Here is a 27,206-nt window from a genome sequence, read left to right as displayed (position 1 = left end):
CGCCGCCAAGGGGAGCAGAGGACCGGGTCCTGTCGCCGCCCCGAGGGTCAGCGCGAGGCCTGGGGACGCGCCCCTCGTGGGGACTCAGGCAGGGTCCGAGCGCCCCGTGATTCCAGGGGTCCTTCTACCGTTCATGGCCTGCCCGGGTCTGTGGGGCTCCCCATCCTGAGCCGGGGCGTGTCCCTGAAGAGCGGCGTTCGGAAGTTTGCAGAGGGCCAGGGCAGTTTCGGCCAGGCTGGGGGTCCGGGGGCGCGACTCCTCCGGGGAAGCAAAAGCCGACCCCGCAGCCTGAAGCCTGTGAAGGTCCACTCTGGCTCTTCCGGGCCCAGGGCGGCAGCAGCCAGGACTGCCGTCCACAAGTGCGTTAGGTGCCTTGTCACTGAAGACAGTGCTGGCCGGTGGAGCTCGGATCTGCTAAGGGTTTCGTGCTTCATCTCAACCGCACAATTCTAGCACTTACAGATAGAGAAAATAGGAATTCCTGAGTGTGTCACCTGACCAAGGTGAGCCCTCGGGAGCGCGAGAGAGGTAGGTGCTCAGAACCCAGATGCTGGTGGGCGAGGGAGGGGTGGGGGTCAGGGAAGGCCCTGTGAGAAGCCAGCCAGCCCACCCAGGACCCTGTGCAGGTGGGCTCAGAGCAGAGAAGACCACCTGCAGGCCCCCAGGATTCTGTCTACAGAGGAGCTCCCCCAGGGCTCCCACCTCCACCACAGCAAGCCCAAATCACCCCAAAAGGGAAGGCCTGGTGGGTGAGAGAGGGGCGTCCCCAGGGGCACACAACCGGCCAGCCAGCTTCCTACCTGGTAAGCTTCGTGGGAAATCCTAAGAACAGGTACAACCTCACTTAGAGCAACTCCCAAACGAGTTTGGCGATAAGGAGAGCTCTCCGTGAAACACAGGTTGCTCTCGTCCTCTCCAGCCTCTGAGTATCCACCAGAGAAGGCCGAGAACACAGCACCAGAAATGTACAAAGAAATAAAACACAGGCGGAGGAGGAAGTCCTGGAGGGACTGGGAGAAGAAAAGTGGGTGCTCCTCCTTAGCCAGATCCTCCCCCAAGCTCTGGAGCCTCCAGAATGTTCTGTCCTCTTTATGGTGGCGGTTGGAGTAGGGATATAGTCTTCCCTCCCCACTCACTGGAGCATCTGAGGCCACTGCATCTGGCCTTGTTTGTCCTGGAGTACATGGGCAAATTGCTGCCAGCCCATAGCCGGCTGCTGCTCTGGATTCATCAGCTGTGCCAGGCGGAGCACGAACAGCAGCAAGCCCCTCCAGAGTCCTGCTAAGTGGACACAATCCTGCATTCTTGATCCAAGATTTTGCCCCACAGAAGGGGCCTGGAATCCTTTTGAACACCACCTGTCTGGAATAGAGGGGCACCCACTGGTCCAGAACCATCGGTCAAGCAGAAGGAGAGAGCTCATCTCAGCTGCTGCACGTTACCTGGCTTCCTGTGTTCCCAAACAAAAGAAGCCGACCAAACTGTGCACTCTGAAAAATGATACCCAGAACTATCACATCCTAGTTCCCGGAACCTGTGAATGTTACCTTATGGGAAAAGAAAAAGAATTGCAGATGTGATTAAGTTAAGGATCTTGCGATGCAGAGATTATCCTGCATTATCCAGGTGGGCCCTAAATGCCATCACGTGTATCTTTATAAGAGAGAGGCAGAAGGAGACTTGAGACACACAGAGGCCATGTGATGATGGAGCAGAGAGAGATTTGAAGTTGTGGCCTTGAAGGTTGGAGTAATGCAGCCAAGGAATGCTGGCAGCCACGAGCAGCTGGAAGAGGCAGGGAGTGAATCCTCCCAGGAGCCTCTGGAAGGAGCAGAGCCCTGCCAACACCTAGATGTTGGCCCAGTGAAACTGATTTCAGACTTCTGGCTTCCAGAACTGTGAGAGAATAAATTTCTGCAGTTTTATGCCACCCAGCTTGTGGCAATTTGTCACAGCAAACCACTGGAAACTAATATAGAATCCGTAAAGTGAAGGAGAAACACTTTCTCAGAAAAAAATGACACCAAGGAATTTATTGCCAGCAGACCAACCCTGTAAGAAATGTTTTGTTTTCTTAATTTATTTTGTTTTTGGCTGCATTGGGTCTTTGTTGCTGCGTGCGGGCTTTCTCTAGTTGCAGCGAGCAGGGCTACTCTTCCTTGTGGTGCGCGGGCTTCTCATTGCAGTGGCTTCTCTTGTTGCAAAGCATGGGCTCTAGGCACGTGGGCTTCAGTAGTTGTGGCACGTGGGCTCAGTAGTTGTGGCTCGTGGGCTCTAGAGCGCTGGCTCCGTAGTTGTGGCGCACAGGCTTCGTTGCTCCGCGGCATGTGGGATCTTCCTGGACCAGGGCTCGAACCCGTGTCCTTTGCATTGGCAAGCGGATTCTTAACCACTGCGCCACCAGGGAAATCCCCAACCCTGTAGGAAATGTTAAAATAAGTTATTTGGTCAGAAGGAAAATTGGATCTCCATAAAGAAACGAGCCTCAGAGAAGGAATAAATGAAGGTAAATCTTTTTTTTCTTATTCTTAATCTAAAAGAGTATTTATTTAAAGCAATCAAGGAACAGTGTATTGGGTGATTATAGCACGTGGATAAATGAAACGAATGACAAGGGATGTAAGGGAGGAATTGGGGAATATTCTCATATAAGGTACCAGCACTACACGTAAAGCAGTATATGTTTTTTGAAGATGAACTTAGATGATTTTAAAATATATATTGTAAACCCTAAGGCAACCACTAAAAAAGTTTGGGGGTTTTTTTGTTTGTTTTTTTAAATTTTTTAAATTTATTTATTGATTTTTGGCTGTGTTGGCTCTTCGTTTCTGTGCGAGGGCTTTCTCCAGTTGCGGCGAGCGGGGGTCACTCTTCATCGCGGTGCGCGGGCCTCTCTCTATCGCGGCCTCTCTTGTTGCGGAGCACAGGCTCCAGACGCGCAGGCTCAGTAGTTGTGGCGCACGGGCCTAGTTGCTCCGCGGCATGTGGGATCTTCCCAGACCAGGGCTCGAACCCGTGTCTCCTGCATTGGCAAGCAGATTCTCAACCACTGCGCCACGAGGGAAGCCCTAAAAAAGTTTTTTTAAACCATAAATAATACACCAAGAGATGAGATAAAAATGGAATCGTATAAAATGCACAGTTAAAACCAGAGAAGGCAGAAAATGAGGAGGAAAAGGAAACAAAGAATAAATGCAATGAATAGAAAACAATTATAAAGTGCTAATTTTTAATCCAGCTATATCAATAATCACTTTAAATGTGAGTGGTCTAAACACACCAATTAAAAGGCAGAGATTGTCAGGCTGGATGAGGTTCACAAATAAGCCTCTGCAAGTGACACTGTCCCTGGGGTATGTGGTGTCCTGTGCAGCAGAAATACAGGGAAGAGGACCACGGAGGTCTGTGAGCAGATGGGTGACAGGGACGGCTGTCTCAGGTAATGATGCTGGCCCTTCACCCTCCCAAGGGAATTGCTTCTATGCTGCAAAAACGATGGAGCATCAGCCAGACCATATAGTAATTTATTCATGTATACGAGTAAGTACATGGGAAACAAGTCTGAACAGATAAAGCCTCAATTCTTAATACTTGTCTCTGATATGACTATTTTATACCTTTCTGTGTGGTTTAAATTTTTTTTAACTAATTAATTAATTTATTTTATTTTTGGCTGCATTGGGTCTTTGTTGCTTTGCTGTGTGGGCTTTCTCTAGTTGCAGCGAGCAGGGGCTGCTCTTCGTTGTGGTGCGCGGGCTTCTCATTGCGGTGGCTCCTCTTGTTGTGAAGCACGGGCTCTAGGCGCGCGGGCTTCAGTAGTTGTGGCACGCGGGCTCAGTAGTTGTGGGTCACAGGCTCAGTAGTTGTGGCTCATGGGCTCAGTAGTTGTGGCTCACAGGCTCTAGAGCACAGACTCAGTAGTTGTGGCGCACAGGCTTAGCTGCTCCACGGCACGTGGGATCTTCCCGGACCAGGGCTCCAACCCATGTCCCCTGCATTGGCAGGGGGATTCTTAACCACTGCGCCACCAGGGAAATCCCTGCTTTAAATTTTTTACAGTGAGTATATATGATTTTTTTTTGGAGTATTTATTTTTTGGCTGCAACACAGCATGCGGGATCTTAGTTCCCCAACCAGGGATCGAACCCGTGCCCCTTTCAGTGGAAGCTCGGAGTCCTAACCACTGGACCAGCAGGGAATTCCCTATATGACTTTTCTAATTGAAAAAAATACATGACTCCCCTTTACCAGAAGAAAAGGCGAGTTTCTGCATTGCTACCTCTCCCCAGAAGTGAAAGGCCACGTCCCATACTTGGGTCATGCGCCATCCAAACGTGTCCCCCGTTTGTCCTTGAGCCAAGCACATGCCTCTTCTTGGATACCTGTGGGCTCCACTGCAAGGCTCTAGCTGGGACAGATGGGCTCCAGGTGTGAACTCTTACTTTCTCCTCAGCTCACAGGTGCTATTTTTAGAACTAGTCGAGAATATGGAAACGGCACCAAGAAAGGTAAGCTCTCACCGAAGTCACTGGGTCCACCAAGCTGAGGGCTTGTGCTGAGCTGGCACGATGAGGACACTCTGGCTGAGAGCCACCCGCGGGCCCATGCATCCCGTCGTCGGAGGATGTGCTTACCGGTTGTTTCTGAGAACTTCATTCTGCCTCTGAATGTAGACAAGATAGAATCCAGGGGCCGTGGACAAAGCACCAGCTGAGGTTTGTTAGAAGGCTGCAGAGCTGGACAGTTGGGAAGGGCAGCTCCCGGGGAATCCTGGACCCGGCCTCGGCTTCTCCCTGGCGAATGTCCATTTTCATGTATCCTGAGCTCGTACCTTTACCATGTGAGGCTGGGCTCACTGCTGGCCCCCAGTCCCACCCCTTGCCTCGGTGCGGCCATGTGGCTGACCTCTGGCCAGTGACACGGGTGGAAGTGCCCAGCCCCCCCCGGTCTCCACCCCACCCTCCTTGCTCGCCCTCTCCTGCTGGCCAGGTGCAAACAAGGTAGTAGGGAGCTCCACTAGGACGTGGCCCAGTTCCTGCCTGCCGGCCTCGGACTGTGACACCAATGAGAATGTCACTGGGCTCAACCACTGGAACAGGGATCATTCATTACAAAGGAGCGTCCCTTCCCCTAACACGCACACAAATTTTGAAGTGTCCACAACTTTAGCACTTCCCAAATGGCATCTAACAACAGTCAACCATACTACACAAATCCCCAGACCAATGACCCCTAACAACCCACATCAGCCCGCTTCTAACTTTCCAGACTGACACCTGTGTTGTGCCCAAGTAGTGGAGCCCCTGCAAGCCCACCCGAGTTGCCACTCGGCCCAACACAGAGCAGGCGGTAGACATAAATGGCACCTCTCGTTAAGGATCAATATTCATTGAAAGCACAGCGGCTCTGCACTTGCTCCATAAACAATGGTTCTGCAGGCGAAGAACACCTGCCGAGAGCACAGAACTGTGCTCCAGCCCCTGCACCCGCCGCACGTCCCGTCTCCGCAGGCCTTGGGACAGGCCATCGCCCTTCCAGGTCTCCTCTGGCCTCTACTGGACTCAGCTCAGGCCCTGGACATCTTCGAAGGTCAAGGATATGACCACCCTTCTCAGCCTTGCCTCTGCCTTCCAGAGCCCCATGCTGGCGGGCCCCCCACCTCAGCCTTTGTGCAGGAGTGTCATGTAGCCGATGGATCACTAGGACCTTACACAAGAACACTGTCACCTCTATAGGTTTTAAATGACAAACCCACAAAAGTAAGATAAATGGACAACAAAGGGGAGAAAATATTCTTTTAAAAGCAGGAAAGGAAAGATGTGCACCCGGAGAGGTGTCCTGTCCAGCTCCTGGTTGTGAAGCCCCGAGGTTTCCCTGGTGAGATGGAGACAGAGCTCCTGGGCCGCAGGCCAGTCCAGACGGAGCACCAGCCAAGATGCACATGTCCCCTCCCCCAAGAGCAGTGAGGAACCCCTACCCGGAAACGCAGACTCCACCCGCCATGAAATCAGGAGGGCGGCAGAAACACCAAAGACCACACGGCACGTGGGGCGGCTGCCCGAGCCCAGAGGTGGGACACCACCTGAGCAAAGTGAACGGGGCGGGGGTGTCCCGCAGCTGGGAGACCACCGGCTGGGCCCCGAATTACAGAGCAAGCCCCCAGCTTGAGAGGCGGGTGGTAGGAAGGTTCAGAACTAGTTAGAGCCCCATCGGCCCCCAAAAGAAGAATAGGAAGCAAGGGCGCAGAGGCTGGTGTTGGAGACCTTTGACATCACAAGTGCTGCCCACGCGGGTCTGAGCCTGGTTTTCATGAAGTGCCTGGGCGCCCGGCACCCTCACTGCTTTCTCGGGAATCGATTGCTTTGCCACTTTTCTTCTGGGAACTGCACTTTCCAGAAAGTGCAAAAGACGCCAGCGACCGAATAGCAGAGTGTGCGAAAGTTTTTAAAATATCTTCAGAGAAATAGATGCAATTCTTAAAATTTGTCAGGCGATGGTAGCATTATGCACCAAAAGTAAGTGAATAAGCAGACGTGCCTGTGAAACTGGACAGATCTAACGTCTGCAGTTTAGCCAGTAGCATTGTGGCAACGATGTCATTTCCCCTGGTTAAGTGAGCCGTCCTTGCGGGAGGCCGGAATTGTATACAGAACAAGATGCTCTCTGAAAAAGAGGCTGAGCTGGGGGGTGAAACTGCAGTTTGAAGAAACTAAACAAATGCTAGTGGGAAGTCTGCTCATAGGTTGAAGACTAGAGGAAAGCTAGAAGGCTATGGAACTATTACAAGTTTTATCAAGGAATTAGTTTGTAAAACATCCAGAGAAAAAAATAGCCCATAGTGAAATTAAAGAAAAGCCCAGAATAAGCGTGTGCAGTTGCTAGACAAAGAACAGTCCAGATGTGAACAACGTGCAGAGCTCAAAGGACTGATGGGGTCACATCAGAAGTCTCAAAAGACCCAGAAAAGGTTTCGCTTATTTTAAAAAGTGATATGGAAGTTCCGTGCAGTTGGTTTATCCGGCAGACTAGGTGGCAAGCGAGCACAGGGAAAGTAAGAGAAGGCATGTGAAGGCGTCTCGTGCTCAAAATTCTTTGTTAATAGTTGGAATAGAAACCATTTCAAATTCAAACCAGGTAATTAGATCCCAGCTACCTGTGAGATGAAAAATAAAAACAAAGAAGTTGGAACATGACCTTTGTTCACTGTGTTTGGCTAAAAACCCACTGAAAATGAATGCAAGATCTTGTAGCACAAAAACAAACACAAAAAAAGCAGTGGTGGGCAACAAGCTCTAATAGCAGAAGTTCGTGACTCTGCAAAGGGGACTGACTCAGGAAGGGAAAGAGAGGACAGAGCTGGAGGCGGCAGCAGAGGGCGTGAGGGCTGAGAGCAGAGACGGAGGAGGAGTCCAGAGGCAGCATCGCCTGGGAATTCGAGGTGGCTTCGCGGAGAGAAAGGCCTCGACGTCGGGGTTCACCACTCGCTCATTCAGCAAAAGGAACTATTGCTGGAAAGAAGATGCAGAATGCAGGCTCGAGGTGCAGATTACTACCAATCAGCCGAGAACAACAGTGCTTACGCTGAGTGGTGCCCTCAGGAGCACACAGCACACACGCACGGTCCCCGTCTCCAGAAGCGCACGCTTTTGCCTGTGAACCTTCCTCTTCTTTGTTTTTAATTGAGGCAAAATTCATGTAACAGAAAATTAGCTCTGTTAAGTGAACAACTCAGTGGCATATAGTACATTCACAATGTTGTGGGAGCACCATTTCCGTCTGGTTCTGGAACATTTTCATCCCCCAATAAAACCTCGCGCCTCTTAGGCAGTTTCTCCCCAGCCCCTGCCCCCTCCAGCCCTGGAAACCAGCAGTCTGCTCTCTGTCTTTATGCCTTTGCCTGTTCTGGACATTTCAGAAAATGGAGTCACACAATGCTGGCCTAGTGTCTGCTGCTTCTACCAGCATCATGTTTACACCAAGGAAGCAGGGATGCAGGATGCTCATTCCCTCCAGGGGCCCCCTGACCCTCCTTCCTGCTCACCTGCCTGGTGGCCTGCTTTTTAAATGGTAATTAACGTGCTCGAGCTCCAGAAACGTTTCGGGAGACTTAAGTTTTCTGTCATTCACATTTCCTCGAGTATCTTACCTCTTAAGACTGTGACCTGACCAGTAGCAAAAAACCCAATTTTTTATTTGAAAAGTCATACAGTAAAGGGAAAACAGACTGTACTGAACAGAATTTTTAAATACAAAGTGTGCATTAACTTGCTACCAATCACCCAGAGGCTTCTTGTTCTTGAATGTTTCCTCCCTCCCTCCCCCAACCTTGCCTGAGAGTTTCCTGGGCCCTCACCCCTCGCTGTGGCTGGAACAAGCACCCCAGGCTCCCCAGAGAGCTGGACACTTTTGTCCAGCTGGACACTTTCTCTAAAACTCATGCAAGTGTTTCCTTGAGGTCCCTCATTGAGATTGTGACGTGATGGGGAATTCCCTGGCAGTCCAGTGGTTAGGACTCAGCGCTTTCACTACGGGGGGGCGGGGAGGGGGGGGTAGTGCCTGGGTTTGATCCCTGGTTGGGGAACAAGATCCCACAAGCCACGTTGTGTGGCAGAAAAAAACAGAAGATTTTGATGTGATAAAATTGTTTACCTGGAAGAGAAGCAACTTCATTTTTAACTCAGACTTTGGGTTTTCTTTTCTTCCCAAAGCAACTGTGGGCCACGGACAGGTGCCCACTGAGAGGCTCAAAAGTACCTGTGAATGCTAACATGGGGTGGGGGGTGACCAAGAGCCAGCCCTCAGCCCCAGAGTTTCTACCTCTGAGGGGCAGACAGCAAGACACTGATTTTTCTTAAGTGGAAAAAGCAGAGCTGATTTTATTTTTACTCGGCAAAGAAAGCTACTTCTTCATTGTGTATTTTCCTTGGGGTGGCTTTTGAGAGGAGTTGCTGGAGTGGTGGGGATACCAGCACTGGCACTGACCAATGCAGAATAAAAACCAGATGCTGGGCTGGTCAGAGCAAGAGTTGGGGCAACCTTGGAAGTATTAAAAAGCTTTTAAAGAAGTTTATAGCTAGGAGAGGATTCTGGGATGATGGCGGAGCAAGAAGCACCAGGAATGGCCCCCACCTGGACCACAACTGCTGGGACAGAATCTGTCTGATGTAACTAACTTGGAATCTGGAGCTGGTGAAGGCTTGCAAGTTCCAGGGGAAGCACTGGATGGTTACTGCAGGCAATTGTGGTGACTTTCAGGTCCTAGCCCGTAGCACCTACCTGTCCCACCGGCAGCCACATGGCAGGATGCCATACACGTGTTTCTGGAGCAGCTTGCAGAAGCCAGGGTGGACCAAAAGGACCTTGTCCTCCAATATCAGGAATCTGTGCTCTGATGCTGCTTCTGATGGCAGAGATGCAGCCAAAGAGGCAGGTGGCCATTGTTGTCACACCTCCCCACTTGTTGCAAACCCCTCCCCGACCAAGTAGATTTCAAGGGCGAGTGCCCCATTTATCCCCCTTTGTTTTTCTCTTTTCCCCCTTTTCAAGCCAGACATTAAAGACTAGGGCATTGAAAAACAATTGCATATAGGAGAAAATTAGAAAGTGACTGCACATGCCTGAGGAAAGTCTCAGGAAAGACCTGAGCAGACATTAAGTTTCCACCTCAGGCTGATCCTCAGCTCAGACAACCTACAACAAGCAAAGAACAAAAACAATAACAAAAAGCATCAGACCTTGAGGAAGGGGGAGAATCTGATTTCCAGAGTTACCACATTATTGGATTCAAATGTCCAATTTTCAGCAACAACAAAATAAAAATCACAAGGCATACAAAGAAACAGGAGAGTATGACCTGTTCAAAGGGAACAATTAATTAATAGAAACTGGCCCTAAAGAAGACCTGATGAGGGCTTCCCTCGTGGCGCAGTGGTTGAGAATCTGCCTGCCAATGCAGGGTACACGGGTTCGAGCCCTGGTCTGGGAAGATCCCACATGCTGCGGAGCAACTAAGCCCGTGAGCCACAACTACTGAGCCTGCGCGTCTGGAGCCTGTGCTCCGCAACAAGAGAGGCCGCGATAGTGAGAGGCCCGCGCACTGCGATGAAGAGTGGCCCCCGCTTGCCGCAACTGGAGAAAGCCCTCACACAGAAACGAAGACCCAACACAGCCATAAATAAATAAATAAATAAATAAAATATTAAAAAAAAAAAAAAGAAGACCTGATGACAGACCTACTAGAAGAAGACTTTAAAACAACTGCCTTAAAGATGCTCAAAGAACTAAAGTAACATAGAACGTTGAGAAAGCAATGTGTGAACAATGTGGAGCTATCAGTAACGAGGGAGAAAACCTAAAAGAAACCAAAAAGAAATTCTGGAGCTGAAAAGTACAAGAGCTGCAATGAAAAATTCACTAGAGAAATCAAAGGCAGATTTGAGCAGGCAGAAGAAAGAATCTTTTGAAAATCTATCTTATTTCAAGTTCTAAACAACTGGCAGTAGGACATTGGTCTATGTCCAAATTTGAGAAAATGAAGACCCTTTCTGCCTTTTGGGAGGTTTAAGCCAGTTCCTCCTTTTCTGTTTTCCTAAATCTGTTCATTCTGCAGTTTTGACCACTTGTTCACACACCAAAACCCCTGGAGGGCTTTAAAACCACAAATGCCAAGGCGTCCAGAGTGCTGACAAATGTTACGTGGCTCTATCGTGCAGCCAGGTCTGAGAGCCACTGTTTTAAAATTCACAACTAATACAGGAAGTCCTCATGACTCAGGATAATTGCTTCTGGGAAAGGCCACTCACTGTAAGTGGGGCCAGAATTGCATAATAAATACTTGGTGCGTTAAAAAAATAGTTAATTAGGTTGCATTAAAAATAAAAGTTAAAATTATGAAAACATTGCAACAATTTTAGAATCAATAAAAGGAAGCAAAAAATTCTATGCTCAAATCTGTATATCCAGATCAGTACCCTGAAAGAACCCTTCTTTTCTTACAGAATTTTTAAGTGAGAATTTCAAACATACACAAAAGTAGAGATTGTAGCACAGTGAATTCCATGTATCCATCACCCAGCACCAATAGCTATAAAAAAGCTCTTTAATGAATATAAAATAAAAAACAGCACCGTCTAATCAGCAGCATTCCTCCCTTTCTTGGCAATAATGGTGCATCTTAAGATCAGCAGCATCTTAGATTTAAGGCCTTAGAAATGAAGCCATTCACATGGAATCAAAGGGGCATCTGGGCACTTCCACTGGCATTCACGCTTCACGGGATAGAACTTCCTCTTACATTCGGTCACCCTATAATCTTCTCATCTATCAAAGTTAAAATTTTACTTTTCTAATTTAAAGTTTTGTTTCATATTTAGCTGCTGCTCTTGTGGTCTGTGTCTTTGATTCCATTATGTACTTCTTACCCAGACTCTGTTTTCTTCCCCAAACTCTCATTGAAAACATCATCTAATTTCTGCAGCTTCACAGTGCACTTGAATACTCTCCTATTGTAGATTTGCAAGATGAATTGCATTTGAGAATTTTTCCCCTGAACCTAGTTCCTGAAATTTAATATCCTTAACAAAATGAATTTTTGCTGAGTGATTCTCGCTTCCATATTAATGATTTTGTCCACCACGGATGCAGAACTAAGAATTTAATCCCTAATTAGGCAGCATAGGTGAAAAACCATTCAGGTGCTAGATGTAGAATGACAGATTCTATTTCTCCATTAGAGATTGGGTTCTCAGGGTTATCAGAGAATGTCTGAGTAGGTTTCCACTGGACCACAGAGATTACAGTTGAGAAAGATAGACACATACTAAAAAACACAAAGGGGTGGGGAAAGAGAGTCACAGGTTTCCTAGGTCCTGGAATTCTTAGCCTAGGGTTTGAAGCTGGGATGATGTACTTAAAATATATGTATATTGTGGTAGAATATACATAACATCAAATTTATCATCTTAATTGTTTTTTATTGAAGTACAGTTGATTTACAACATTGTGTTAGTTTCAGGTGTAATTTTAACCATTTTTAAGTGCACAGTTCACTAGCATTAAGTACATTCATACTGTTGTGCAACCATCACCACCATCCATCTTCAGAATTTTTCACCTTTCCAAACTGAAACTCTGCACTCACTAAACACTAATGCATTATCCCCCTCTCCCCAGCCCCTGGCACCCACCATCTACTTTCTGTCTCTATGGATTTGACTGCTCTAGGGACCTCATATAAGTGGAATCATACAATATTGATCCCTTTTATGATTAGCTTATATCACTTAGCATAATGTCCTCAAGGCGCATCCATTCTGTAGCATGTGTCAGAATTTCCTTCCTTTTTAAAAATAAATTATATATATATTATTTTATTTATCCATTCACTCATCCATCGATAGACACGGGTTGCTTCCTCGTTTTGGCTATTGTGAATGATGCTGCTATAAACATGGTGTACAAATATTTGTTCAAGTCCCTGTTTTCACTTCTTTGGGGTTTATACCCAGACGTGGAATTGATTCATATGGTAACTGTATGTTTGATTTCTTGAGGAATTGCTGTAGCATCCTGATTCCCGCTCTTAGGGAGCCCTCCAGGCTTCAGCCTCAGGCGTGCCCGAGGCTGTGCCTCCCCAAGGGTGGATCTGGGCCATCTCCACCAGATCCACCTGGGGAGACCCCTGTCATCCACCCCGACCTCCACCCACTCTGGGCGGGGGCCAGGGGCTTTGTTTCCACAGGTGAATCCACCTCCCCAGTGGCCCGCTGTGCACATCTGACGCTAGTCGCCCTGGTCAGGCTGTTCTGGAAGCTTGAACTGAAAGAACCTCAGGCCAGGTGGCGGCCACACAGAGAGGCCCCCCCAGGGAAGGGGCAGCACTCGCAGCTCTTTTTAGCATCTTGCCACACAAAAAAGTGGCAAGATGGCCATGCTTTTTAAAAGTTATTGTATTTCTCCAAAGAAGACATGCAGATGGCCAACAGACACATGAGGAGATGCTCAACATCGTTAATTATTAGAGAAATGCAAATCAAAACCACAATGAGTTATCACCTCACACTGTCTACAAATAATAAATGCTGGAGAAGGTGTGGAGAAAAGGGAACCCTCCTACACTGTTGGCGGGAATGTAAATGAGTGCAGCCACTATGATAAACAGTATGGAGGTTCCTTTAAAAAAAAAAAACTGAAAATAGATCCAGCAATCCCACTCCTGGGCATATATCCAGAAAAGATGAAAACTCTAATTTGAAAAGATACAGGCACACCCATGTTCATAACAGCACTATTTACAATAGCCAAGACATGGAAACAACCTAAGTGTCCATCAACAGATGACTGGTTTAAGAAAATGTGAGATCTATATAGAGAGATATAGATATACAGAGATATAGATACTCAGCCATAAAAAGAATGAAATATTGCCATTTGCCAGCAAAATGGATGGAACTAGAGATTATTATACTAAGTGAAGTAAGTCAGAGAAAGACAAATATTATATGCCATCACTTATATGTGGAATCTAAAAAATAATACAAATGAATGTATATACAAAACAGAAACAGACTCACAGACATATAATACAAACTTATGGTTACCAAAGGGGAAAGGGAAGGAGGGATAAATTAGGAGTATGGGATTAACAGATACACACCACAATATATAAAATAGATAAGCAACAGGGATTCACTGTATATCACAGGGAACTACATTCAGTATCTTGAATAACCTATAATGGAAAAGAATCTGAATATAGATCTAGATCTAGGATAGAGATAGATATCTGAAGCCTTTTGCTGTACACCTGAAAACTAACACAATATTGTATACTTCAACTACAATAAAAAAGTTATAATTTTAACAACTCTATTGAGATGTAATTCACATATATATGAGATACAATCCACCCATTTAAAGTGTACAATTCAATGATTTTTAATATATTCACAGGGTTGTGCAACCGTCGCCACGATTTGACCTTAAATATTTATTTATTTATTTATTTATTTATTCATTTATTTTGGCTGAGCCAGGTCTTAGTTGTGGCACGTGGGATCTTTAGTTGCGGCATGCGGACTTCTTAGTTGCAGCATGTGGGATCTAGTTCCCCAACCAGGGATCGAACCTGGGCCTCCTGCAGTGGAAGCGCAGAGTCTTACCCATGGACCACCAAGGAAGTCCCCCCACAATTTGATCTTAGAATATTTTTGCCCCCCAAGAAGAAACCCCTTAACTATGGCACAGCCTCTCCCCTTCCCCCTCAACTTCCTGTCTCCATGGATTTGCCAGTCTGGACACGTCACGTGAGTGGAATCCAACCACGTGTCCTCTTGTGATTGGCTTCTCTCACTGAGCATCATGTTCCCAAGGTTTATCCATGTTGTGTCATGTGTCAGGGCTTCATTTCTTCTTATGCCTGAATTATATTCCATCGAGACAAAAACAAAAACACGTTTTGTTTATCCATTCATCTGTTGATGGACATTTGGGTTGTTTCTACCTTTTGACTATTGTTAATAATGCTGCTATAGACAGTTGTGTACACGTTTTTGTGTGGACATGTGCTGTCATTTCCCTTGGGTACATACCTAGAGGTAGAACTGAGATTCTATGGTAACTTTATGTTTAACTTTTTATGGACCTGCCAGACTGGCTGCACAACTTTCCATCCCCACCGGCGTGTGACGTTCTGACTTTGCCACACCCTCGCCCGCACTTGTTATTGTCTCTTGTGATTTTAGCCATCCGGTGCACGTGAAGGGGATCTGGTGGTGGCTTTGATTCGCGTTCTCCTCATGGCTGAGGATGTTGGGTTTCTCTGCGTGCAAGGCTGTGTTTCACACACGTTCAGCAGCCAGGTGTCCCCACGTAGTCACTTGGCTGGGCTCCCGGGATGTTGGCAGAACCCAGACAGACACAGCCCTGCCCCACAGAGGGGTACAGACATGAAAACAAAGCAGGTACTTGCTAAGAACAGGGTCCTGGGACATCACCCATAAAGTGCCCCATGAGCCACAATCCAGACAGGCCTAAAGGGCACCAGAGGGAGGGAAAGTCGCAGTGAGGTCTTCCTTCCAGATCTTCGATAAAATCAGAGCAGAGATGCGAGTGTTGGCAGCCTGTTGGAGTTGGTCATAGAACATAACTATTCTTTTTTTTTTTTTAACCGTGCAGCGTGCTGCTTGTGGGATCTGAATTCCCCCAACTGGGGACTGAACCTGGGCCTTCGGCAGTGAGAGCTTGGAGTCCTAACCACTGGACCGTCAGGGGAGTCCCAGAGCATAAATATTCTTAATCTTAAAGTTGACGGCAGACATGGCAGGGATCCAGAGAGATGGCCGAGCCTCCTGGATGGATGATCACAGGTCCCAGGACCGTGGTGCGAACTTGGGCTGTGTGGTGACTGCAGCCAGATTCCATCCCCACCCCTGCCTCCAGGATCCCCCATTAGACAGGCGACAACCTTGCAAAAACACGACGGGACACAGGGGAAGGGCGAGTGCCAGGGGCTGGCGAGGCTGGCGAGCCGGTGTCTCCTGGGTGCAGAGCTTGGGTCTGGGAAGGTTAGGAAGTTGGGGGTGGTGGTGGTTTGCGCAACAGTGTGAACGTACCTAACGCCACCGCACTGCGCCCTGAAAAACGGCAAGAATGGCAACTTGTAGGTTGTGTGTTCTTTGCCACAGTGATAATGAAAAGGTCGTGCTCACTCTGGGCTCTGACGCAATGAAAACGAAGCCAACAGTATAGCTGGGATCGGCTGGTCCGGCGAGGTCCCGCCCCGCCCGCGACGGCCACCTGCGCCCCGCTCCGGCCTCACCTCCGCGCCCAGCTGCTCGGCCTGGTTCGGGCGCACAGCCCGGGTCGCGCGGGTGGATCCACGGCCATCGCCGCGGGAGCCGCGGGCGGCGGAGCGGAGCCGACAGAGCCACCGGCCCCGGGACCAGCCGACCCACCTGGACACCCCGCACCCCGGACCCGCGGGGACACCCCCATGGCCGCGCGGGGCCCCGAAGCCCCCAGCGGGCGCGCGCTGCGGGACGCGGTGAGTCGGACCCCGCGCGCGCCGAGCTTCGCTCCCGGGCTGGACCCCTCCCCCCTCCCCTCCCCCCTCCCCTCCCCCTCCCCTCCCCTCCCCCCTCCCCCTCCCCCCTCCCCCCTCCCCCCTCCCACCCCGCCCAGCGCCGCGAGGCCCGCGGTCCTGCTTCCCCTTGGCCGAAGGAGCCGCAGCGCCGGAGCGGAGACAACCAGTGATCAGGACTGATCGGTTTGCCTCGTTAGAAAGAATTGGTTAGCTGTGCACACTCGAATCCACGTTCTCCTGACCTGATTGAAGGGAAGAGCTCCTGACAGAGGGCCTTCTTCCTACGTAAAAGCAGGCTCCAGGTGGAGATCCGCCTCCATATCCTGGGCTCTAAAATGGAGATAACACACGGGTGCCAGGAGTGAACTGTGTCGTAAATGGTATGAGATTTAAATCTGTAAACTGTAAGGCGACGTACGATACCGCCTGCTGCCAGTCACCATAGATGATATATCCGTACGGCCTGGTAAACAATTTCTGCAACCCCAATCCCAGCTAATAAATACCCACAAGTGTAGGCGAGGCAAGAGGCCCACGGTGGGTGTGTCTGGTGATTGTCTCAGGCCTTCTTAAGAAGTCTTTGAGGAGCCCAAGGTTAATAAGATTTTCTCCTGCGTTATCTCCTAGACGTCTGATAGTTTATTGCGTATATTTAAGTGTATGATCATTTTGAGTGAATTTTTGTGAACGGTGTGAGGTAAAGGTCGGGCCTGCTTATTTAGTGAGTTATGCGTTTGGCTAGCACTGTTCCAGTGCTGCTGGTTGAATAGATCGTCCTTACCCTTTGAGGGGGAAGGCCTTAACACCTTGTCAGGAATCAACTAACTGTACATGTAGGTGGTTCTCTTCCATGGCGCTTAGAATGCTCGGCATCACAAGTAAATATATACTCACTTGTGGTTCATTTTTCAGGCAGAAAATCTATTTCAGGAACTTCAAGAACATTTTCAAGCTCTGACTGCAGCATTAAACCTCAGAAATATCCTTTTCTATCTCATAACAAATACTGCAATGCTTTTGGACTATTGAACTGTCATGGACTATCTTGTTGTTTTCTGCTATTAGTGGATAATTGTTGACCTAAGACTTCCTGGTGTTTACGTCTGTGCCTTTACATGGCATCCTGATGTATTAATTACCGCTCACGGGTAATTACTTCCTGCTTGACCAGCAACACAGGGCATTTCATGAGGCAAGGATAGAACACAAGGACACACGTACGATACACACTGCCCAGTGGGGCTTTCCAGCAAGCTCTCAGTAAATCTGGTTAGTCTGCTCAGTAGCATTTATACTCCCCCAAACAGTCAGAGCCCTGCGCATGTACTGCTTAGGTCTCCCACATAGGGTACGCTATCTGGCTCTCCTTACCTTGTTTTGTTTTGTAACTTCAGCAGCTCGGCGTTTGGTAAGCCATGGATTCGAACGAGTTAGGTGGAATGTTTGTTTCCGGTTTAAGAAAATCCAGAAAAGGGGACACTTGCCCTAATACTTGCCCAAGTGAACTCACTTCACACAATTAAACTCCTGCCTTAAAATGTGTGCAAATTGTTTGCAGAGAGATCCTGTAGATGGGTTCCCACAGGGAAAAGGAGATTCTGAAACAGGATAAAATTAAACAGTAGGAAAGTTTGTTTTAAACACAGTTAATTTTCATTGTATTTACATACTGATTAGAGTTTGGTTAAAACATAGTTAAACATACCAGACAACCTCATATCCCCGAATCCATGTCCACGGAAAGGGAGCCAAGGTTTCAGAACTGGGCTCACAGTGCAGAGATTAAAGGCACGTACAAACCCTCAGGGATGTGATTAATGTGCGCTGACATACGGTGTTAGTACACGTCCACTGCCTTTGATTCCCTCATTTTAGGTGCACCACAGGGCATTTTTATCAGCCCCGGTGATGCTGTTTACGCGGAGGTTTTGAGGGACCTGGGAGGTGCCCATATTCCATGTGCTGTCCTCCTTAACCTTGTACTGGAAGAAATGGGAGGTCGCATTGAAGACTTGCAGAAGAATGTGAACGACTTGATGGTGCAAGCTGGGATTGAAAGTTCTGCTCAAGAGCAAATGGCGAGGCCTTATTAAGGCACTAAGATGTTCACCGTTTACATATCTTCTGTTTTCATCTTGAAACATTTAATCCCATATTTGTTCACTAAGGGAGCTACTGCTTCTGCACTACATGAAAAACCTTCAGGAATAATTTTTAAAAATTCACAAATGCTCTTTTTTAAATAGAACAGAAACACTCTTTGTCATTGTTCCTTTAAAAGTGCACATTTTAAAGGAAAAACTAGGGGCTTCCCTGGTGGCGCAGTGGTTGAGAATCCGCCTGCCAATGCAGGGAACACGGGTTCGGGCCCTGGTCTGGGAAGATCCCACATGCCGCGGAGCAACTGGGCCCGTGAGCCACAACTACTGAGCCTGCGCGTCTGGAGCCTGTGCTCCGCAACGGGAGAGGCCGCGATAGTGAGAGGCCCGCGCGCCGCGATGAAGAGTGGCCCCCACTTGCCGCAACTGGAGAAAGCCCTCGCACGGAAACGAAGACCCAACACAGCCATAAATAAATAAATAAAATAAATAAATAAATAAATAAAAAATAAAAAATAAATAAATAAAGGAAAAACTATTATTTAAAAACTGGATTTTGGTAAAGTACTTTTCACCCCCATCCCTCAAATTAGTTTTCAATCAAAACACAAGTCACGATGAATGAGTGCTTGGGGATGACAACTAGTGGCTTCTCTTTGAGACGTTCATGGAAGGATTTAAAGAAGACACATGTGCATTAGGTTCTCACCCCATTTCATGAGTGGTTCCTGAGGATCCCCGCCCCCCAGAATGCAAATATTTCTTTTCCAGTGGAATTTTGCATTTCATCTTTTTTTTTTTACTATTTTATTTTTAATTTTTAGTCTTAGTTTTATTTTTTAATTGAAGTTTTTATTGTAGTTGACGTACAATATTATATGTTACAGGTGTACAATGTAGTGATTCACAATTTTTAAATGTTATACTCCATTTATAGTTATTAGAAAATATTGGCTGTATTCCCCATGTTGTACGATGTATCCTTGTAGCTTTTTTTATACATAATAGTTTGTACCTCTTAATCCCCTACCCCTAGTTGCCTCTCCCCACTGGTAACCACTAATTTGTTCTCTATATCTGTGAGTCTGCTTCTTTTTTGTTATATTCACTAGTTTGTTGTATTTTTTAGATTTCCCACATATAAGTGATATCATACAGTATTTGTCTTTCTCTGTCTGACTTATTTCACTTAGCATGACGCCCTCCAAGTCCATCCATGTTGCTGCAAATGGCAAATTTCATTCTTTTTTTATGGCTGAGAAGTATTCCATTGTATATACACATCACATCTTCTTTATCCGTCATCTGCTGATGGACACTGGGTTGCTTCCATATCTTGGCAATTGTAAATAATGCTGCAATGAACATTGGGGTGCATGTATCTTTTCGAATTAGTGTTTTTGTTTTTTTTCTGCAATTCATCTTGAAGATGCAGATACATGCTTGGCTTCAGGTCTTGGACTGAATATGTATCTGTGTGACATACCTGGAGACACAAACCTTTTGTCTTTTATGAAGATACTCAAGCATGTTTCACTGACATAATATTCTGATTCTATAAGCACGTTCTAATTTTAGTTGAACAATTAGATGCCGTTGTTTTCCTTGCTTTCCCATTTCTCTGTCAATTGTTATCCCAAGTCAGCTGGCAGATCATCCGTGCTTATCCTGCTGAATCAGAGTGAGTTCACCTGTCAGTGACTTATTTATAAATTTCTACATCTGCTGTTCTGGTAGAAAAGGTCATTGGAATCTGTGTCCTGCACACACGAGCTGCAGATCTCGGGGAGGGCGCTCCAGTTCTGTCTGCAGGATGAATACTTAGCTCCACCCAGGGAGGTTGCGTCAGACGGGTCCACCTGCCCTGAAGCCTGTCCTCCCCCCACCCTCCGGGCGCTGAGGACCACGTTCTGCAGGGCCCCAAGCCCAGCTCTGGGCACGCTGCCAGGAAGGGGATGACGGCCAGTAACTCAGTTCCTTCCTGTCATCACCCAGACTCCAGCTGGCTGTTTTAAATTTGGTCAAAACCCACCATATATGAGGCATCAAATTAAATGGATGAGTAGGTATCAAAACTTCACTTTTTTGATGCACGTACAGCCATTATTTAAAGCAGCATGAGAGAAGGTCAGATATCTAAAAGCGTGTTTAAAAGCTGATAATGCCTTTTAAATTAAAAGAAGGACCTGAGTGAGTCTAAATCTGGTTGGCTAAATCTGTGCTTGTTGGTTTTGCTGGGTCAAGGGTTCCTAACACAGGGCTCGTGCCGCGGATTTCAGGGGATCCGGCAAAACCCCCTAAACTTGCTGCGTTCCTGCTGTGGGGAGGGGCGTCCATGACCCCCAGATGGTAGGAGCTGCTGTTCCGTATTCCAGCAGATTTGGCCCGCTGCCCCGACTCGGTAGGACATCTGAACACCTTTCCTGCTGTGAGGAAGCAGGCAGGCTGTTGTCTGAGGAGAACCTCTCCACACTGTTGATGCAAAGTAACGTTTTGTCACTTGAAGAACACGCCCCGTAAGTTGTGAATCCACGGACTCCATCTGACTAAAATGAAAATCATTTAACATTTAGGTTTTTCTATATTCCGAATTTTTCCTATGCAAAACTGTTCTAGTAATTACGGGAAAGTAAGCTAATTTTATTGATAGCTTTGGATACCAGTTTACTTAACTGTACATTAATTGATATATAAATCAATCATTACTTCTTTCAATTTTTTTCTTACAGACTTGAAGACAGTAGACTAGTCATTTGAAAATGTGAAAAAGTGAAAACTGTACTTTTTGAGTAATAATCTGCATAACACGAGTTCTTATTTTTAGTATTTAAGAATTCATTTTAGTAAAATAAAAGATTAAAAGAACAAAGGCAATGCAATAAGAATGTAATTAAGAAGGTGATTAACCACTTAACAAAGATGGTTGTAAAATGGCAGAACACTTTTCAATGCATACCTAATATTTGTAAATCATGGAGGAAAAGCATGAGTTATATTAGGTCAATTTTTTTTCCAGAATTAAAAGTTCTATATAGATCCTTCCTTAAAATACCACAGGCAGTTTTCTGATAGAAGTTGCCTTTTTTTTTTTTTTTTTTTTTTTTCGGCCGCTGCAGCACTTGGGATCTAAGTTCCCCAACCAGGCATCGAACCCACACCCCCTGTATTGGAAGCGTAGAGTCTTAACCACTGGACTGCCAGGGAAATCCCAGAAGTTGCTTTTTTAATAGCTGCATTCCAATTCAATAATTCCAGTCACACAGTTTTGGGGAAGACTCTGTTTAATCTGCCCAGTCCAAGCAGATTCTAACAGTATGTTCTCCAAACCAAAGGAAGCCAAATCAAAGGACAACCAAAGAAACAGGTGACGCAGGAGCTCCATGATTGCTTCCTGGGACACCCTCACCCACTCCAGCCCCCACAGAGGTAGTTACCAAGGAGATGCACGAAGATTGCACCTAAGTTTACTTTGTCAGTTAGAGATGCTTTCAAACAATTGTTCAATTCACCTGTCTCTGAGCCGAAGTACAAATAGAGCTATGATCACCTAAAAAGGCTCTCATTGTAAAAAATAACATTATTCCTGCATATAAAATAAATCATACTCTTTATACAAAAGTCAATTATCACTCATAATTCTACAATTTAGAATTAACCACTGTCAATACTTTTTTCTATGCAGGCACTTGATCATATTGTTTATAATCTAATATCCTGTTCTCATATCATAAACACTTTTCCCCAGGTGAAAGTTTCATACACACTTTTTATGGTTACTAATATTCTATTATGTGGTTGAAATAACTTAACCACCCCCTTAACTATTCCTTGGACTTGGAGGTTATTTCTCACTTCCTTGCTACTCTAAATAATGCTTTAATGAGCATTGTTATCCACGAATTCTCTGCACATTTCACCAGGGCCAGAAGTATGACCACAGGCCAAGCACACTGAGCAGAACGCACCTAAGGAAAGAAAGGAAGGGACCTCTCACACCCCCCACAGTGATGCAAACCCAAAGTTTAAACCCAGAGTTTTAAAATAGCATCATTTAAATTCAATATTCTTGGTGGCTTAAAATCACGATATTTCCATTTGATTATGTGAAAAATCTCAAAGCATCTTAGCCATAATTATAATTTTAGCAGAAACTGGAGCAGATACTTGAATTAAACTAAACAGATTTGAGTCTTCATCAATAATATAGAACACAATTTAAAGTCCAGGATTTTTAAGAAATTAAATAAGTAGAAAAGAAAGCTTCTATTAGTTATTAACTAAAATAAAAACATTGATATTGTCAAAAACATACTAACTTCTTTCTAAAGAAAGTCCCAAGCTGATCCCCTTTTATTGGTTCATTTGACTGACATCTCAATTATTCACTCAAACCACAGACATCTAGCTTTAAAGAGATTATTTGGCATTTTATAATATCATACCTGTTTCAATATCTTCCTAATGTTTTTATAAAAAATTGCTATTTTCCAGCACCCTGTTACATATATTTAAAAGAAGTGAGAATGTTTTCATAAGGAAAAGAGGGAAAGTAACAAATGGATTTACATGTACTTAAATACTCTTATTCTAATCTAAACTGGACTAACACAAAATTTTAGTAGAAAGCAGTGTATTCATTGAATACTTAAGTAAAATGGAGTTACTTCAATATCAAATCCTGCATTCATGTATCTGTTATGAAACTTATGGAAACATAAAGCTTAATAATAAAGGGTTGAATCTATAAGGCAGAAGTTCTGGGTGCAGTTGTCTGAAGTTTTAAATTCTCACATTTCACTTCCTTTTTTACAATTGCCCAATCTATTACCATCGATTTTTAACTCCCCCCAAATCTCCCTTCAGCCCCTCCAAGCTTGGGCAAGAAAGATCTTTTCAGAACTGAAATTCCATCACCTCACACCTCCTTCCCCAAGTAAAGCCTCAGCAGCTGCCAGCAGCCCCCTTCCCCCCCCCCGCCCCCCCCCCCCCCGCATCCCACTACACTCTCCCCGCAAGACGAGCCCCGCTTCCTCCCACCATGGGGCCTGGCTCCTGAGGTCCCCTCTGGAATGGAGTTATGCGCTTGCACACACACACGCACACACACACACACACACACGCCTAGTTAGCACTTTTTATATCTGATCTCAGCTTGAAAATAATTTCCTCAGAAATTCTTTCCTTGAGCGCCTGTCTGGGTCTGAAGTAATTTTATGGGATCTTTTGCTGACTATCACAGTTGTAATCTTACTTTTATGTGATCATTTGATTGTCTTCTCCACAAGGCAGCAACTGGATTGATTTTGTTCATCCCAGGTGCCCAGATGCTACTCAGACATTTTCTTTGAATGAATGAATGAATTTTGAGGGTTTCAGAATACTTTGCAATCTTTTATATGATGCTTTTTGTCCATGGAGACGTGTGAGAACTTGACCACTTTTTGAACAAGAAAACCAGAGGCCAGAGGGAGGGCTGGGGACCACAGCAGTGACTGGAGAAGACCAGCGTGACGTGGCCCCCAGAGAGCAGGGGAGGTGACGCTGAGCTCCTGGGGGAGCTGCGGTGTTCTTACAGAACCTGTGATGATAAATGTAAGACTGCCACAGGAGAATGCTACGATCAGATGTATTTTAAAAGGCATTAATAAAAACAATGTAGGAAAAACAATTCAAAATGATACCCACTTAAAGCAAGTCTTCCAAAATGTCCTGGTCTGATTTTCAAGACCTCAGACTTTCCCAGGCAATCTGGGGAGGTCACGAGAACACCCAGCATTTTAACTGAGCAACCCAAGAAACCAAACTTTCAGTGTGGTTTTTGGAATCATCAGTGATGCGGTTTTCTAGGGTAGTTTTACATGGTAGATGCTTTGATTCTGTTGGTGCCCCAAGCTCCTCATCTCGTCCGGGCTCAGCGCGGGCAGAATAGGGCAGTCTAGCCTACAGACCCTTGGACGCCTACATAACAGCCTAGTGCAAACACAGGAGGCTGCTGATTGCTTTACTGTTTCAGATCTTGTTTTGAATGTCTTAAAACTATATGAATGGCATCATGCCATAGTATCCTTCTGGACCTGGCTTTTCCATTCAGTAGTTTGAGATTCGCCTGTGTTGATATGTATAGGTCTAGATCAATGTAACTAACTTCAGTGTAATAGTCCTTTGACTATTTGCCATTTGTTTCCAAATGATGCTGCAATGAATACTCTTGCATGTCTGCTGTGTGTATGTCAGTCTCTCTAGTGTACCTGATAACTTACTATATTCCTGAATATATTCTGTACCTCCTAGGCTGGTTGCCTCTGTGTCAGCTGCCATGTCTAATTCCTGGACTTTGCATAAAAGCCATCCTGGGAAGGTTGGGAAACAGAAGTCATTCGATGCCCAGAGAACCAGGGGTGTCAGCATACTTTCTCTACTAGTTAATTTCAACTTGATTAAAGCAATATGCACAGCAGTGAGGTGAGGTTTGGTAGCCCTGCAGATCTAGGTTTTGAATTCATGTCCTCTGCAACTAGTTGTAACTTTGGGCAATCTATGCTTTAGTTTCCTTCTCTGCAAACTATCTACCTGGCAGGTGCTTGGAAGGATTTAAGAAAATGGCTTATAAGTTACTTGGTTCAGGGTGAGGTAGATAGTAATAAGATATAAGCTTATTATTACAATGATAAGCTTACTACAATAAGATATAAACTTGGAATGAAGAGGCCAAATCATTATAAATTCAACAATATTGCAGTTACAAAGCACCAGTGAAAAAGATAGTTATTAAAGTCAAATGTGAATGAACTTATTACAACTTATAAATAAAACAAATTTACAATAAATATACAGTAAGTTTACAAATGTGAAGTGCAACCTTTTTGCTTGCTTATTTTTTGTTAACAGTTAATAAAGCTTTATCAATGAGAGATATAATTCACATGCCATACAATTCATCCAATTAAAGCATCCAATTCAATGATTTTTGGTATATTCACAGAAATGTACAACCATCACCACAATCAAATTTGGAACATTTTCATCATCTCGAGAAGAAGCTCTGTACCCATCAGCTATCACTGTCCAATCTCCCCATTCACCCCAGTCTTAAGCAACCGCTAATCTACTTTCTGTCTCTTTGGATTTACCTATTCCGGACGTTTCCCATAAATGGGATCGTACACTATGTAGTAACTAGCTTCTTTTACTTACCTTAACGTTTTCAAGTTTTGAGCCTATGTCAGTACTTCATTCCTTCTTATGACCAAGTGGTTTTCCATTGCATGGATGTGCCACATTGTCTTTATCCACTCGGCAGTTGATGGACATTTGAGTTGTCTGCCTTCTTTGGCTCTTATGAATAATGCTGCCATAAATGTTCGTGTCCAACTTTCTGTGTGGGCATACATGTTCGATTCTCTGAGATATATACCTAGGAGTGACACCGATGGGTCAAATGGTAATTCTACATTTTACTCTTTGAGGAACTGCCAAACTGTTTTCCAAAGTGACTACACTACTTTACCTTCCCACCAGCAGTGTATGAGGGTCCAATTTCTCCACATCCTTGTCAACACTTGCAATAAGTGACCTTTGAATCTATGCACACCCATTCTAGTGGGTGTGAAGTGGCATCTCCTGGTTTTGCTTTGCATTCCCTCAGAGACTAATGACGGTGAGCATCTTTTCGGGTGATTACTGGCTACAGTATTTGTTTTGAGTAAGTGTCGGAAGTATATTATTATTATAATTTTTTAAAATAAATTTATTTATTTGTGGCTGCGTTGGGTCTTCGTTGCTGCACGCAGGCTTTCTCTAGTTGCCGCGAGCAGGGGCTACTCTTTGTTGCGGTGCGCAGGCTTCTCATTGCAGTGGCTTCTCTTGTTGCAGAGCACGGGCTCCAGGTGCGCAGGCTCAGTAGTTGTGACACATGGGCTTAGTTGCTCCAGGGCATGTGGGATCTTCCCGGACCAGGGCTCGAACCCATGTCCCCTGCATTGGCAGGTGTATTCTTAAGCACTGTGCCACCAGGGAAGTCCCGGAAGTATATTATTGAATGTCTCTTATACGCCAGGTACTCGGGGTCACGTTGACTTTTTTCATTAGCACCTCATTTGATATGGTATTATACTATATTGTAAATGGGAAAACTAAAGCTAGAGATATTAAACTGCAGATTTACATTTGAATTTTGTATCCATTTAAAAGTACACTCCTTCGTGTGAGCGTGTAGCTTTTTTTTGTATTTGTTGATGTCATTCTTTGGTATGTACTCCTCATGTTTCAACAATGAGTCAATCTGAGGAGGCAGTGGGTGTTTTCACACCACGGAGGGCCCACCAGGCACTGTTCTAATTGATCTGCGTGTAGCACACGTCGGACAGCAGACACCATCACCCCCTTCACACGGGAGGAAACGGAGCTCTGGGGGCCACTCGCCCAAGGTCCTCAGTAACGACAGAGCCTGGCTGTGAAACTGGCAGGGGCTCCAGGGTGTGCCCCCCACGGGCCCTGGGCTGCCTCCACGCCGTATGCCCCCTTTCACCTCAGAGGCTGTGTGCCCTGAGATGTGCCCGTGAAGATCCCAACCAACAACACGCTGCTGGGATGAGACTCAGGAGAGAAACCTGAGATTGTGATAAGGAAACCAGCTGCACGGATTGAAGGGTCATGGTTGCTATGGAAAATACGATGCATTTAAGTGCGTTAGATACAATCTTAGGAGGAATGAGAAACACCTCTTTTTATATTTAAAGGGAATCCAAAAATCATTATTTTATTGTACTGTTTTCATAACCAGAAGAATAAAAGATGATTTTTCCCTTTTCCTGAACTCAAGCCTTTGGTTCTGCTGTGGGTCGAATTGTGCCCCCTGAAAGTTTGCATGTTGGGAATCCTCACGCCAGGACCTCAGAATGTGCCCTTTCTAGAGACGGGGCTGTTGCAGGTGTAACTAGTCGAGATGAGGTCATGCCGGAGCAGGGTGGCCCCCACCCAGTGGGGATGCTTGCACACAGACACGCACACGGGGAGAACACCGCGTG

The 27,206-nt window shown here is 45.9% G+C and overlaps 1 protein-coding gene and 1 long non-coding RNA gene across 2 annotated transcripts; one reads left to right on the top strand and one right to left on the bottom strand.

Moving 5' to 3' along the window:
- Positions 1-1,939: 1,939 nt before the first annotated feature.
- On the top strand, positions 1,940-19,340 carry HSBP1L1 (heat shock factor binding protein 1 like 1). Its single transcript, XM_082355666.1, has 5 exons — positions 1,940-2,054; positions 4,454-8,067; positions 15,175-16,042; positions 16,994-17,060; positions 18,065-19,340. The coding sequence occupies exons 3-5, from the start codon at positions 15,992-15,994 to the stop codon at positions 18,172-18,174; spliced, it is 228 nt and encodes a 75-aa protein (XP_082211792.1). The 5' UTR covers positions 1,940-2,054; positions 4,454-8,067; positions 15,175-15,991; the 3' UTR covers positions 18,175-19,340.
- On the bottom strand, positions 2,015-16,461 carry LOC309611341. Its single transcript, XR_014234464.1, has 2 exons — positions 16,324-16,461; positions 2,015-2,418 (listed from the first exon to the last, which is right to left on the bottom strand). It is a non-coding gene; the product is annotated as an uncharacterized lncRNA (long non-coding RNA).
- Positions 19,341-27,206: the final 7,866 nt, after the last annotated feature.

This window comes from Balaenoptera borealis, assembly GCF_965194805.1.
Source record: "Balaenoptera borealis genome assembly, chromosome: 14".
In the NCBI taxonomy this organism is placed as follows: Eukaryota; Metazoa; Chordata; class Mammalia; order Artiodactyla; family Balaenopteridae; genus Balaenoptera; species Balaenoptera borealis.
This window is presented reverse-complemented; position numbering and strand designations above follow the sequence as displayed.